General features: G+C 34.9%; 1 protein-coding gene across 1 annotated transcript in view; it reads right to left on the bottom strand.

Annotated features, from left to right (window-relative positions):
• Positions 1–15,132, bottom strand: part of LOC136042118 (alpha-aminoadipic semialdehyde synthase, mitochondrial-like) — a 102,462-nt gene that overhangs the window by 43,265 nt on the left and 44,065 nt on the right. Inside the window, exons 4-7 of the mRNA XM_065727016.1 lie at positions 13,322–13,474; positions 11,107–11,332; positions 4,853–4,980; positions 154–428 (exon numbers count right to left, since the gene is read on the bottom strand). Of these exons, the coding sequence (XP_065583088.1) occupies positions 154–428; positions 4,853–4,980; positions 11,107–11,332; positions 13,322–13,474 (782 nt within the window). The remainder of the gene's footprint in view (positions 1–153; positions 429–4,852; positions 4,981–11,106; positions 11,333–13,321; positions 13,475–15,132) is intronic.

Below are 15,132 nucleotides of genomic sequence, written 5' to 3'. Positions count from 1 at the left end.
TATGCCTTTAGAAAAGAACTGAAGCCAATTTAACCTTGTGTAAAGACCACGAATAATAAAAGCTAATAAACACTTAAGGCGCAAAAACTTTCAATTGGACATTGCTTTATTGGATCAGCGCTAAATACTGCAGAAATAAATCTTTTGACCTACCTTTTCTTGTCCATGTGTTGTTCAGCATCATAGAGACAAAACGGGGTGTCAATGGTGGTACACTCATTCATAAACTCGATTGAGCCGCCGGGATCTGCAGAAATATCACAAATGGCAAGCATGCGATGTGGCAACGCTGGTGATCCTCTTGAAGTTGGGATCCATGGAAGGTCGGCGGGGCGTAAGAGCATCTTGGCATCAGGGATGGTTATAAGTTTGGGAGAATTTACGGCCCAATAAATACCATTGACAATTACCGAGGCATAGGGGGCAATCTAAAAATATATACATTTATAATATGACGTCAAGACAAATTACTACTTCGAATCAACTTAAGATAGAAATCCACTTCTGTCTCCAAAGGCTAACCTTCACACTGGTAATTTGATAAAAAAATAATTTTTGAAAAAGAAGTCCAAACATCAGGCAATGTTCTGTATATATATAAATATAGACCAGTAATTGCCGAGATATTCCTAGTTTCCCCCGAGAACGACATTTTAAGACCAGTTGACAGCCAAGAACGGATAAAAACTGGTGTTTTCAATTTGTTTTACTAATACTGCTAGTCTCGAGATTTAAAATAAATAGGCCGTTTAAAATAGCTAAAAATCGAAATGCATAACTCTAATTGTAAACCTGAAAATTTTAACCCTATTCAAAAACTTTTTCCTCTTTTCATAAATTTTGAAACTGCTTGGTAATTTTTTTTTTTTTTATAAATTTTATTGAGTTATTATTTATGTCGTAGACTTAATGTGATATTGCTGTATTTTGTTATTCTTTTTTGTAAATCGTTGCGTTGTTTGGCTTGCTTGAATATTTCTGCTATTTTATCTACTTATTATTTTACGTAAATTAAAAAAAAATATGTGTTTTGAACTCCAGTTTGTAGAACAAGAGCTAAGAGCTCATATGGCATTGTGACGAGGCGAGAAGAGCTAAGAGCCAAGAGATCATATGGTATGAGCTCTAACAGAATTCTATGAATCAATAGATTGATTTAAAAAGGAAAATAAGAGGCTTAATGCCGGTCAGGTTTTAAAATAAGAGCTCTGAGTCACGATGTCCTTCTAAATATCAAAATTCATTAAGATCCTATCACCCAATCGTAAGTTATAAATACCTAATTTTTTCTCTCCCTTTAGCCCCCCCAGATGGTCGAATCAGGGAAAACGACTTTATCAAGTCAAATTGTGCAGCTCCCTGACACGCCTAACAATTTTCATCGTCCTAGCACGTCCAGAAGCACCAAACTCGCCAAATCACTGAACCCCTCCACCCAACTCCCCCAAAGAGAGCGAATCCAGTACGATTCTGGCAATCACGTATCAAGGACATTTGTTTATTCTATCCACCAAGCTTCATCCCGATTCCTACTCTCCAAGTGTTTTTCCAAGATTTCCCCCTCCAACTCCCCCAATGTCAAACGATCTGGTCGGGATTTGAAATAAGAGCTCTGAGACATGAATTCTTTCTAAAAATCAAATTTCATTAAGATCCGATCATCTATTCGTTAGATAAAAATACCCCAATTTTCACGTTTTCCAAGAATTCCAGTTTCCCCCTCCAACTTCCCCCAACGTCACAGGATCTGGTCGGAATTTAAATAAGAACTTTAAAGCACAAGATCCTTCTAAATATCAAATTTCATTAAGATCTGTTCACCCGTTCGTAAGTTACAAATACCTCAATTTTCAAAATTACCCCCCCCCCTCCAACTCCACCAAAGAGAGCAGATCCGGTCCGGTTATGTCAGTCACGTATCTTAGACAGTTTTTTATTCTTCCCATCCAGTTTCATCCTGATCTCACCGCTTTAAGTGTTTTCTAAGATTTCCGGCCCCCCCAACTGCCCCCCCCCCAATTACGCTTGATCCGGTTGAGATTTAAAATAAGAGATCTGACTTACGAGGTCCTTCTAAATATGAAGTTTCATGAAGATCCGATCACTCCTTCGTAACTTAAAAATACGTCATTTTTCAGAATAACCCCCCCCCCCCAATAGATCGGATCCATTCCAATTATGTAAATCACGTATATAAGACTTCTGCTTATTTTTCCCACCAAGTTTCATTCAAGTTCCACCAAGTGTTTTTCAAGTTTTAGGTTTCCCCCTCCCAACTCCCCATCCCCAATGTAACCAGATCTGGTCGGGTTTAAAAAAAGAGCTCTGAGCCACGATATCCTTCTAAATATCAAATTTCATTGAGATCCGATCACCTGTTCGTAAGTTAAAAATACCTCATTTTTTCTAATTTTTCAGAAATAACCCCCCCCCCCAACTATCCCAAAGAGAGCGGATCCATTCCGTTTATGTCAATCATGTATCTAGCACTTGTGTTTATTTAACCCACCAAAATTCATCCCGATCCCTCCACTCTAAGTGTTTTCCAAGTTTTAGGTTTCCTTCTCCCAACTCCCCCCCCCCCAATGTCACCAGATCCAGTCGAGATTTAAAATAAGAGCTCTAAGACACGATATCCTTCTAAACATCAAATTTCATTGAGATCCGATCACCCGTTCGTAAGTTAAAAATACCTCATTTTTTCTAATTTTTCAGAATTACCCCCCCCCCCAACTACCTCAAAGAGAGCGGATCCGTTCCGATTATGTCAATCATGTATCTGGGACTTGTGCTTGTTTTTCCCATCAAGTTTCATCCCGATCCCTCCACTCTAAGTGTTTTCCAAGATTTTTGGTTTTCCCCCCCCCTACAACTCCCCCCAATGTCATCAGATCCGGTCGGAATTTAAAATAAGAGCTCTGAGACACAATATCATTCTAAACATCAAATTTCATTAAGATCCCATCGCCCATTCATAAGTTAAAAATACTTCATTTTTTCTATTTTTCCGAATTAGCCGGCCCCCACTCCCCCCCCCCCAGATGGTCAAATTGAGAAAACGACTATTTCTAATTTAAGCTGGTCCCGTCCCTGATACGCCTGCCAAATTTCATCGTCTTAGCTTACCCAAAAGTGCCTTAAGTAGCAAAACCGGGACCGACAGACAGACAGACAGACCGACAGAATTGGCGATTGCTATATGTCACTTGGTTAATACCAAGTGCCATAAAAATAGACTTTCTGTGATTTGAGCCCACCCCCAACGGGGAAGAAAAATCTTCTGAAATAGCCCTACAGCTTCGAATCTTGACTTTTCTTTTCATAATACTACGAAAATTCTTTTAACAACAAAAACATTTTCATTGATGTAGGACTTAAAAAAGAATACGTGATTCTAAGTATTCTTCTTTTTTTTCAGAAAAAATGAAATAGTATTTAAATGTAGATTTCGTTTTCAAGATCCTTACCATGCAACTTGTCCCGGGCCTGTGAGGCAAGACGGTAGTTGAGTTTGTTTTATATGTTTGTGTCAAAAACAAGCCTGGGGTTTTCTTTTTGGTTTAGTAGTAGGGTAACTTCAAATATAATCTAATATTCTAATATAAACTTAACTTCAAATATAAGAGTTCTACCATAAATTTTCTGTATCACCCAAAATTTTGGTCAGCAACTTGTTAGAAAAATGCTTACTGGGAGAAATACATCGGATATCACTGGGAGTCATTCGGTATCAGGTCAACGGAGTAAATTTTGTGTTCAAAACCAAGCAGATTTTTCTCAAAAATCGCATTTCATTTTAGTATTATAGCACTGATAAAATAAAAACAGTTAATAATAAAATATTATAAAATTAAATAATATAAATATAAAAATAAAATATAATATAAATAATAAAATATAAAAATAATAAAATATAATAATAAAATAATAATAAAATAAAATAATAATAAAATATAATAATAAAAAAATAATAAAATATAAAATAAAATATAAATAATAAAAATAAAATAAAATAATAATAATAAAAAAAAAAATTTATAATAATAAAATTAGATTTGCATCTATCTCCCCTGTTTTTCCTCTAATAATGACCGAAAGGTCTTTATGATCGAAGTCGATCTCATGCTTGGAGGTGGTATCGCTAAAAAGTTTTACTTGGTCACCATTGGACATTCACTGGTTTTAGTCCTCACACTCCAACTAATTAAATGGTTTCGAAGTTTGAGCATTTTTTATGAAGTTGAAACTAATAGCCAGGTGACCCATTTGTATTTTAGCGAAAAACATAGCCGCTTTCTACGGTTCTTCAATCAAACGATAGGTTTTGTCATCTTATTATGACACGCATACCCTTATCTTGATAATAAAAAAAAATTATGGGCTGATGGTCTTGCCAAGGAGCGGCATTTATTATTACCGATGAAATACTGAAAAGCCTCAGATGAATTAGACAGAATTTTTTTTTCTGATATGCTACGCTACAGGTTTAGTGAAGATTTTCAGGGTGTACCACATTAACAACAGAGGCTACTACATGAGGTTTTCAAGGGATATGCTAATCAATAAGCCAAAAAAATCAACAGAAAACAACAAAAACCAGCAGCAAGATAACTATTGTCATTATCCATATTTACAAACTATGTATGACTTTTCAGTATACAAAATAAGCTTTCTAAACTGTAAATGATTTTTTTTTGTAACTACGACTTTTCCCATATACTCCCAAATAAAATACTACATCTCAATAGTTTTATCAGTCGCCAAAGTGTAGATACTTCTACCTATAAATTTCTTTTTTAGCTCCCCCAGTCAAGCCAGTAAACCACTTTTAGAAGTAATAAGATGGGTCTACCTGATGCGAAAAAACGGATATATAGTTTTCTGGATTCTCTTCACAATCTTTTTCATCATAAGGCTTTCCATCTTTTCTGACCAAGTGATCTGGTCGGCTCACTTCACACGCATATATCTTATTCGTTGCTACACAGAAAAAAAGACAGAACATATACAAAAGCACACAACAACGGAAAGTTAGGCAAAAACCAAAACCTGTGCTAAACCAATTTAGCTAAACACGTATATAATTATTTTTTGAAAAAATCGATTGTTATCTCCAAGGCATAGATATTTGGCCTTTCAACTATGCTGAACAAAATGGCTATCTCAAAATTTTGATCGGACGATTTTGAGAAAAAGGGGCGTGCGGAGGTGGTATAGTTGCCCTCCAATCATTTTGGTCACTGAAAAAGGGCACTAAAACTTCTAATTTTCATTTGAATGTGCCCTCTCCCGATATTCTAGGACAACTAGGATCATAAGACCTGCAAGGAGGGTGGGGAATTTAGTGAAATAGCAAGAAGCTCAGTAAGAAGAAATAGTATGATGAAGCTCATCATGTGAACATTATAGTTAATTTGTACAAAAAAAGGTTTAATATACGTGAGTTTGCTATGTGAGGCTAGTAAAGTCTGCTAGTGGGAACACAAAACCATTAGCCAATTTAGCTAAACTTTGATGTACTATTTTGTTTTAAAGGGTCTCATCACCAAACCTCTAGAAGGAAGTGTCAGACAGTGGCGAGGGATCAGTCCCTTCAAAACAATAATGATTCATGTGTGACCCGTTACACAAACACTTAGGACGAAACGCAAAAACCAAAGCAGATAGAAAACGAAACAAATAAATCCACTAGGAAGCAATCCAATAGATGAAAAATACGTTCCGTATCCCCCTTCCTCCTGGAATTTCCAAAAGCCTTTATTTTGAAATCCTAAATAAGGGTTTTTGGATTCTGCTTAAAATAGTACTCAACAAAGCGTCTAAATCTTTCGAAATTAATATTTATGTAACCCTGTTGTTAGTAGATTTCTTTTTCATAGCAAATATCCTCCACAGTGAAAGTTCCCAGTTATACCACTTAACCGAGAAAATAATAAAAGACTAAAGTTGAAGATATTTAATAAAAGAAGAAATAAAATAAATAAATAATAAATAATAAAATAAAAGAAGAAATTCGTAACTAACCATAACAACGCATCTATTTAACGGCGACCAAAAACTTCAGCTCCCACAGAGAAAGAACATGTATAAAATATACATATGTGGCATAAAGTATTATACCACAAGGACAATTTATCTTAAGCTATTCAATCAAACGTATCTCAGTTTAAAAATAAAATTGAAATAAATTAACGTACCACTTTACATACCGTAAGACAAGAAACCAAACTGGAAACAAAATTTCGCGGATTTAGTTTATGGTAATAATGGTTAGATCAAATATCTCATGGTATTATCCAAACTTCAGGATTCAAAATCTCTCAATCAATAATCCACTCCCAATGATTGGGAAAGGGGCCCCACCTATATATTAAAACCTAAGGTCATTCAAGAAGTTTACTTTCTTGGCATTCCTTTTCCATCTGATTCTCCTGATCAGGTTGTCTCATATCCTTTTAAAAAATCGTAGTGATAGCCTCAAATCTGAAAAAGACTGGTTTGTATCCCTACTAACTATATTACCCCTATTAATATTTAAATGATAACTTAAAACCTATTCATAAAACCAATATATTTATGAACAAAAAAATGACAAAAAAAAATGCTTAACCATGAAACAAACACACAAACAAGAAGCAGCCTTTATCTTAATAAATGGTTTATGTAAAGAGCAAGTTAAAAAACATGCTTAAATTTGGGCTAATCTCCCCCCCCCCCCATAAAAAAAATATTGACCTTCACATTTAAATTTCAGGTTAAATTGACCTAAGCCTTGAGAAGAAATTTGCAAATCCTTGATATTAATTTTAAACTTAAAATTGCATTTACTTGCAAAGACCCGTTTAAGAGACTAGGTAATGAAATTATCAAATATGAAACCAATTATTTGTTTAAATAAAAATAAAAAATCAAACATTTGTTAATTCAAAAATCTTCTGGAAGACACATGAAACCAGGAAGATAGACTGATCAAACAATTTAGCTTCTCAATATCATAAAGCATATCCTTCAGCACCAAAACTAATGCGCAAAAGAGAAGATAACAAAATGAAATCCCCCAAAAACAAATAACAAGAACTGTCGTCGAGAGAAATACAAAGAGGAAATATATGTATTTTGCCTTGAAGAAAGAACAAGGCATCCACAACGCAAGCGGAAAAAAACATTTCTGAATTCATACTTCAAAAGGAAAACCCAAATTATTTACTGTTTGCATTGGATAGGAGTAGCCCAATTGTATAACTTCGACTTGTCAATGCGGTGATTTGTTTTCCTTTGTTCTTTTTTAGTTTCATTTAGTTCTTTGATTTCTAATTTTGATTTAACCTCTCGAGCCCTTTAAAAGTCTGTATTGTTTTTTTTATATAATTGTTTTTTGTTTTCATTTATATTGAGGACACATTGTTGTTTAGACAGGTGAAACATTCGCCTTAAATTTTTCTACTTTGAACTTAAGAGGTTTTAAGTCCCTTTTCCTACTTACATTTTCTTCTCTTCTGAGTTTTGTCATGATCTTCAGATCTTGCAAGGAGGATAAAATATTTTTCTAGGCATACGACAGAAAAGCCTTAATATTTTGAATCAAAGGTTTTATTCCGCTTTTAATATGAATGAGATGAAACAAAACTTACAAAGGAATAAGTTTTATGAACACCTTACAGGGAGAGGGCCGAGAAGTCTTGTGATTCCAGTGTATTTTATTTATTTGTTGATAAACCTATCATATTAACACAAAACAAGACGGAAAACTTGAAAAAAAAGATAAAAGAAACAAACGAAAACAACTAAGCTGAAAGAGAAAAATAATCTAAAAAAAAAACCTGAATTAGGGGTTGGGAGCATTCGGGTACATCAATTTTTCTATTTTGGCTCGCTAACCTTCTTTCCAGTGACGTCAGGACTAACAACTTTGACTTCGGTAATGACTTACATATTCCTGTACCACGCAGACAGATGAAGCGAATATTTTGCAAAAAAAAGATAATTGATCCAATTTTGTTCCGATCAAATTCAGTGAGAAGTTTCCAGAAAGAATTAGCATGCAGTATGTGAGGAATAACGACAGCGCTGTACAGATTTGCTGGAAGATATTGGTAGAATCATAGCTTCCACGACACGATAGAAGCGTAAGATGTTGTAATTCTTCGCTTGTTCGAAGAGAAGATTTTGGGTGTGACGGATTCACGAATCTACGGGTAGACCCAGATACGTAAGGTGCTCGACAGGCTGCGGAGAGCTAGAAGCGAGGGTTACAGTAGTAAAACAGGAGTTCATTTCCCAATTAAAAGGTGATATCCAATTTTGATAAGTTGAATTGAAGTATAACTTTCTGATCTTCATCCTCTAGGAATTCGGAAATTTTAATCATCCGGTGAAGAGTTAGGCTACGGTTCAGGGTGTCATCCACATAACCTACCAGAGACAGGTTAATAGAAGACGTCAGCGAAGATGGACAGAGATCTTAAGCATCAAGTACACAAGTATAGAAAAGTAAGGGAGATGTGACTACTCCTTTCTAGGCATGAATAAGTTGAATGCACATAATGAGGAACAAAGCTTTGTCCGAAGGTAGCTTCAGTCGGATCCATAGTCTTGAATACCGATCTAGGAGGTTGTGAATTACAGATAGATTCAACGTTTACTAGTCTTCAGAAGCATCGCTGCATGGATTGAAGAATAGAATGCATGTCAATGGTTGAGGCAAGGCTCTCGCAGGCAAAGCATCAATCAAGACATTAGCAGCAGCGAAGGTCAAGAGGAATTGAATTTAAGTTCAGCTTTCTGACATTCACCTTCTAGGATCCCAATAATTTCAGTTATCTGCTGAAAAGTTTGGCTCCTCAGCAGACAGAAGAGTTTGAAGAATTTGAGCCTTCATTAAGGATGTCATCCAGACAACATATCAAAGACAAGTTGATAGAAAAGATGGACACAGATATTGAGCATCAAGTACACAGCTATTGAAAAGTACAGGGAGGTTACTGCTTCTTGACAGGCCTCTTCCTTGACTGGAGTAAGTCGAGTAAACAGAATGGGGAATAAATCTTTATCAGGATGTAGCTTCAGTTGGATCCGTAATCTTGAATACCAATTCTGGAGAGCCAATGACAGCTATATTCATTCCACGTTTACTCGTCTCCAAAAGCATAGCTACATGGATTGGAGAGTCAAATGGGTATTTAATGTCAAGTCCGGCTAAGACAAAGCTCTCCCTAGAAGATTCGGCATCCATCAAGAAATTAGCAGCGACGGTTAAGACCTCAGCATACCCTGTCCCTCGGAAGAATTCGAAGTGGGGTAGCAAATGCACTTTTTACAGTTCTCGTATAAACGCTAACTCGAAGAGTTTGCAAAGCAATATAGCCCCAGTCATCCGACGGAATGATTGCGAAATCTCGGATTTCCTCAAAAACTGTGATTTTTAACTTTATTCTTTTGGTTTCATTTAAATTGCAAAGTTTGCAATACCACCCATGTTGCTACATTGAATCGTCAAAATAGATAAGTATATCTAGTTAGTCAAATCTGAGAATCAGAGAAATTTTAGCACAGAGAATTAGCCCAGGTTAAACTCTCTTTTTTTCTTCAGATAGAAAATAGGATAGGTCAGCTGTTCTCATCTTATGATTTCCGCAATTTTATTCTCTTCATTTATTTATAGAACTAAAATTGTTAGTCGTCAAAACGTGTTTTAGTTAGAACTTGGCATTAATCCAAAACGTGGTAGAGGCAAGTAACGTGAAAACTAAGAAATTATGGAATTTAAAAATAATAAGGAATGAAAATAATTTAGAATATGGAAATATTCTTTCTATATGGAAAATTTGGGATTCTTTCTATATTGAATATGGAAAAATTTAGACTTATGGAAATAATAGGATATTAAGAAATTATAAAACTAAGAAAACTAAGAATTATGGGAGCAAATTTCTGAAAATCAGTGCATTCACTGCTACGATAGAGCGCAAACACACTTGCTTAATGCCTGCATTACCTGTTCTCTGTGTCACGTGATATCCCCATAGAATAAAATAATCGAAGAAATAAAATGGACGAAGAAATAATTGAAGGAGGAACATATTCACATAGAAGCATCAAAACTCATTATAAACTCCCTTTGTCTAAAATTTATGTTTCACTTTTAGTTTATTGGTTTTGTTGTTGTTTTTTTTCTTCTTTGCGAAAAAATAACTGCTGGAACTTTTAACTATTTTCTTACTCTGCAATTTAATTTTTGAATGGTAATTACAACTTCAGCTTTTTTTTTTCTTAAAAATAGATTTTAATCCAGGTTACACTTTGCTATAAGCAGATTAGAGAACGAATCAGCCACAAAGAGGAGATCTATTAGCAACTGCACCCTATATTTTCCTGATTTTATGCAAATGCATATCAAAGAGGTTTATAATTTTAAAGTAAGTGTTGAAGATTTTAAGAGGAATTCTTGAATTTTGCCAAAATTTCTGAAGTTTTCTCTAGGGGTCTGCGTAGTAATTGCACTGACCGAATTTGGTGGTTTTAGTCCTGAACATTCACGCAGATCAACCCTTAAGTCTACCATACTATTTCGCCAGAAAAGAAGGGGAGATGTTATCGTAGTGAAGCTTATATTGCTTTGAATCAACTCTTTTTCAACATTGTATGCTTAAAAAATTACAATGTTTCACAAAAGTTTCTTCCTAATCATATACTACTTGGGGCTAATTGGGGCTTTCCTATTCTACAACTAAATTTGTGGAATAAATATACTACTTTCGGTCATTTTATGAAAATATCCCTTTTATGAGCAGATACCCTTAATAAATCCTAATATATACCATTAGATAATATACCCTTAGATACCCATTTTAATGAGCATATACCACAACAAAACAGCCCCAAAAGCAGAAGTATAACCAATTACTTTCTTATGAGTACTTGTCAAAGAGTTTTTGAGCTTTATTAGGATTTTCAGAAAGATTTTACTAGAATTTCCACATATTTTGCCAGAAATTTACTGAAAACTCTTCGAAGTATTTGTAGAAAGGGATGGTTTTCGTCATGAAAAGTTGACCACATTACAGCCAATAAAGAGTGTTATGGAATAAAATAGCACAGAAAGCGTACCACCATGCTGTGCAACCTTCTTCAGCAAAGAAGGGGGTACATATTCGTGCGGAAGCTCCTGAAAAATTTCCTGTGCACCCTGCGATACATTGCCACTACCCGTAAAAACAAACACCAACGGCCCAATTGATTTTGGCATCATTCCCAAAGCTATTTCATAACCAGCATCACGAACAGCTTGCCTTGCATTTCCTGAATTTCTGTAATTGTGAGCCAAGCCGAGGTGCTATAAAAAAAGAAAAATGGTTAGAGCAAATACATGGAAAAAAGATTTGACAAAAGACTGGTGATTACTTGCAGGATCTATAATCGATTACAAGAAGAAAAGCTCTATTTACAACGTGTGTTCGTTTTGAATAATTTCCCAGCGGTCACCTCACCAAAAATATCTGTTGGTGTCTCTGAAAAAAAGTTCAATAGGCATATTCAGGCTAGTGATAATGCTAGGTAGAGGTCGAGAAGCTGGAACTTGGAACCTCGAACTTGCCAGCTTCGGAGACTAGAGAAAAAATTACCGCATAGTGTATGATTCAAAGAGGAAGGGAAACCGATAACTAGAAACTCAAATTGAGTTTTAGGTGGGTATTTCCTATTTCCGTTCTTTAGAATTTCGAATACTACGAACAAGTCACTCCTATAATAAATGCTTTCATATTGACAATTGCTAAAAGGAGAGAATAGTATTTAAATAATTAAATGATGTCCAATGCTAAGTAAACCAAATCCATTTATTGATTTTTCCCTGGCAACTCTAGTTGTCTCCTTCTTATCAAATAGATCACAAGTAGTCAAATATCAGAATCTTTATTCCAATCCTCTCGCGTCCACAATGGAGTACCTCAAAGCACTATCCTAGCCCCCGTTCTTTTCTCAGTCATAATCCGGTCCTAATAAATTGATGATAATTCAAATTTGTTCCCTTAAATACCCTCCCCATTTCCTCAATCCCATGCCCCTAGAAATGTCCGCAAAAAAAGCAAAAAGCTTCAAATTTTCGAAGAAGGCACGGTACACTATTCTCGACTTCTACAAAAGATTAGGTCAGAGACGCTTGAGCGTGAGACGTTTCTATAAAAAACGCAAGGATCAAATGTTGCAAACGTTAATTATATTGCTCCGAAAAGAGGCTAACAACCCAGATTCCAGTCTCCTCGGACCGCTTCCCAGCCTGTTCTTTCCTTTTTCCTGTTCGATACTGTGCCTTCAGATACAAAACCGACCTTTTATCATTCATTATGAAAAAATGTTTTGCATTTGTATACCTGTTCTGTCCCCCATCCCTTCACTTTTTTTTATTCCGCTTTTGTTTTATTTTTACATTTATTTTTTATTGAGTTATACCAGTTGTTACCTTTTTAATTTTAACGAGTAAAATTGTTGAATAACAGTTAGTTTTTCATTCTGACATTTTTTTTTTATCTTAGCGTTCTTTGTCATTTTTCGGTTTTCGTATTTTCTTTTTTGGTTTTCATATTTTTATTTATTGAAACCAAAATCTGAATTCAGCCTTCTGAGCTTGAAATAGCAATTTTTTGAAATAAAAACCTTATCTCATTGCCACAAAGTATGGTGAGGTAGACTCAAAGTTATGAAAGTTCAATTGGTTGTGTGTTCAGCGATTCCAAGATAATAACAGCTGTCCAAATGGATTGATGTTAGGTAAAGCATGATTTAAATAATCGCGACTAACAGAGAGGTTTTTGGATACTAAAATTTCATGTCTCTGGATACATTTTATATAATAATTTTTTTTCTAAATATATCCACATTATATGCAATGGCCTAATCACTTCCTTAAGGCCTGCGATTACAGTAACTTTTCGTACGTTATTCTTACATTATTTTCAAACGATTTGCTTATTTCGCTTTGAACTTTATAATTTCCATGCATTCTATTTTTGGTTATTCTTAGTTTCCTTCTTCCCCCCCCCCCTCCTGTCTCCTATTTTTTATCCCAAATAACGTACTATTAAACGTAAAAAATGTTAAATGTTAACTGTTCAATTATTAATAATAAATAAAAAATCTTTTGACAAAATTTATCTTGAACACAAAATAATCAGTGAAAAAAAAAATTCAAGGAAACAAGACCCCAAACCCTTCTTTCAAACTTGGTCATCAAAACGCCGTAAAAAAAAAACCCTTTTTTTGCCTATCCAAAACCAATCTGTAAGCAGACTCGTAGAGGTTGATGAGAATTTGAGAATACTCTCACCATAAATGGAGTATGATGTCCCAGTGCAAGAAGACGAAGTCCAAGTCCATGCAGAATATTGATCATTCCTGCAACACCAGCATATTTACCAAATGCCACGACCCTGTGGCCAGCGTGATCAACCATTCTTTCATAATCAATGAGGCGAATATTCTGAAATATGAATACTAAATTAAAAAACATGAATTATACACGCAGAAAAATACCAGCAGACATAATAATGAATTATGAGACCATTCAAAAAATTGGAACCATACAATTTTAATACAAAAATATTTACGCACACAATAATTCATCACAAGTGATCAATCAAAAAGTTGGAATACTATTTTTCTAATAGAGTTATCTGTTAATTACCAATAGTTTTTCTATGTATAAAGTTGTTCCTTTTGTGAATAATTGTTAACTTTATAAGTCCATTATTGTTCAACTGAAAATGAATATTCTAATTATAGATTGGTGCTACTGCTTTTGGTATGCGTTAGATTTTTCCGCTATATCAGGGTGACCCAAAAAGATTCGTACCCATGAAAATTTCAATAATGGTTTTGATTAAAAAGCTATTTATCTCAAATTGCGACCACACATTATTCAGTTTATGGAAGACCATTTACCAGAGTTTCAGCTATTTCTATCAATTTTTAGTCAATTTATGGCTTTTTTATGGCAATTTATGGCTTTGGTCAATTTTTGGTACGCATCTTTTTACATTTGTGAAAATATTAAATATCATGCAATTTTTTCATCAGTGTTGAAAAAAAGAAGACAACAATAATTATAACTTTTCTTGCTTGTAATTTCAAATAGCCTTGGCCCTACTAGAAACATTAACATCATAAAATTGAGAGTAGACTATATTCACCATTCATAAGTCTGAAACTTCTGATTAATTTCAGAAGCGTATTGATTCCAAGGCGTAGACAGAATGTCCTAGAATGAAGCATAGGGGTTTTGTTCTGTTGGAAAGCATCGAGACTTGATCACTATTTGCTTTATCTGTCCGCTATCGGCTATCCGCTATCTCCAAGATTTTTCATCTTAAAATTCATAGGCAAAGTTCGGATCTACTCGGTTTGTCCAGTTATAATAAAATGATAAGGAGGAGGAAAAAAAAGGAATTCTTGTAATTTATATAAATAAGAAAATTACAACTTTTAAGATCGAGGTACCTGTGCTCGATGATTATGACAAGATTCTTTGGGTGTTTGCAAAGACCAAACGCATGCCCTCCCATTACAATGATATTGCTATTTATGTTTTTCATCATTCGCCAAGACGACATGCCATTCTCAAAAAGCTTCCCGGGAGAAACTTTAATGAAGTGCTGCCTACGTACAGGGTAAATACCCAAGGGCGGTAAGTTCCTCCTTGGTGACGCTAACAGACGAAGACTAGAGGCTTTGGAAGCAGGATTAAATCTGAAGCGGTTAGTTAATTCCCCTACAACAAAGGGTGAAACAGTTCTGGAAATAATATTATTCAGTTCTACAGGATACCCTCACCAGTCCCACCAATAGAAGGAAGTTGCCACTTCACCCTCGAGCAACACCTTACAAGCAAAGTCCCGGTCACGTACACTACTGAAACAACTACGAGTAACATGATGTCACAAACAATGATGGATTGTTTGAGTAATTGGCTCACGACTGAAAATTGGTACATCACATGAATTGTGATAAAATTATGCCGTGACGCTGATGAAATAGCCCCTGCTTTTCAAGAAAAACATCTCGGCAAGTAAAATGTTTATTTTCTAGAACAAAAATAAAACGAGTTCTTTTTAGCAGATCGTCCATAGGTTACAAAAGAAA

This window comes from Artemia franciscana, unplaced genomic scaffold (genome assembly GCF_032884065.1).
Source record: "Artemia franciscana unplaced genomic scaffold, ASM3288406v1 PGA_scaffold_67, whole genome shotgun sequence".
Taxonomy (NCBI): Eukaryota; Metazoa; Arthropoda; class Branchiopoda; order Anostraca; family Artemiidae; genus Artemia; species Artemia franciscana.
The sequence above is the reverse complement of the archived record's forward strand: the minus strand, read 5'-3'. Positions and strand labels throughout refer to the sequence as shown.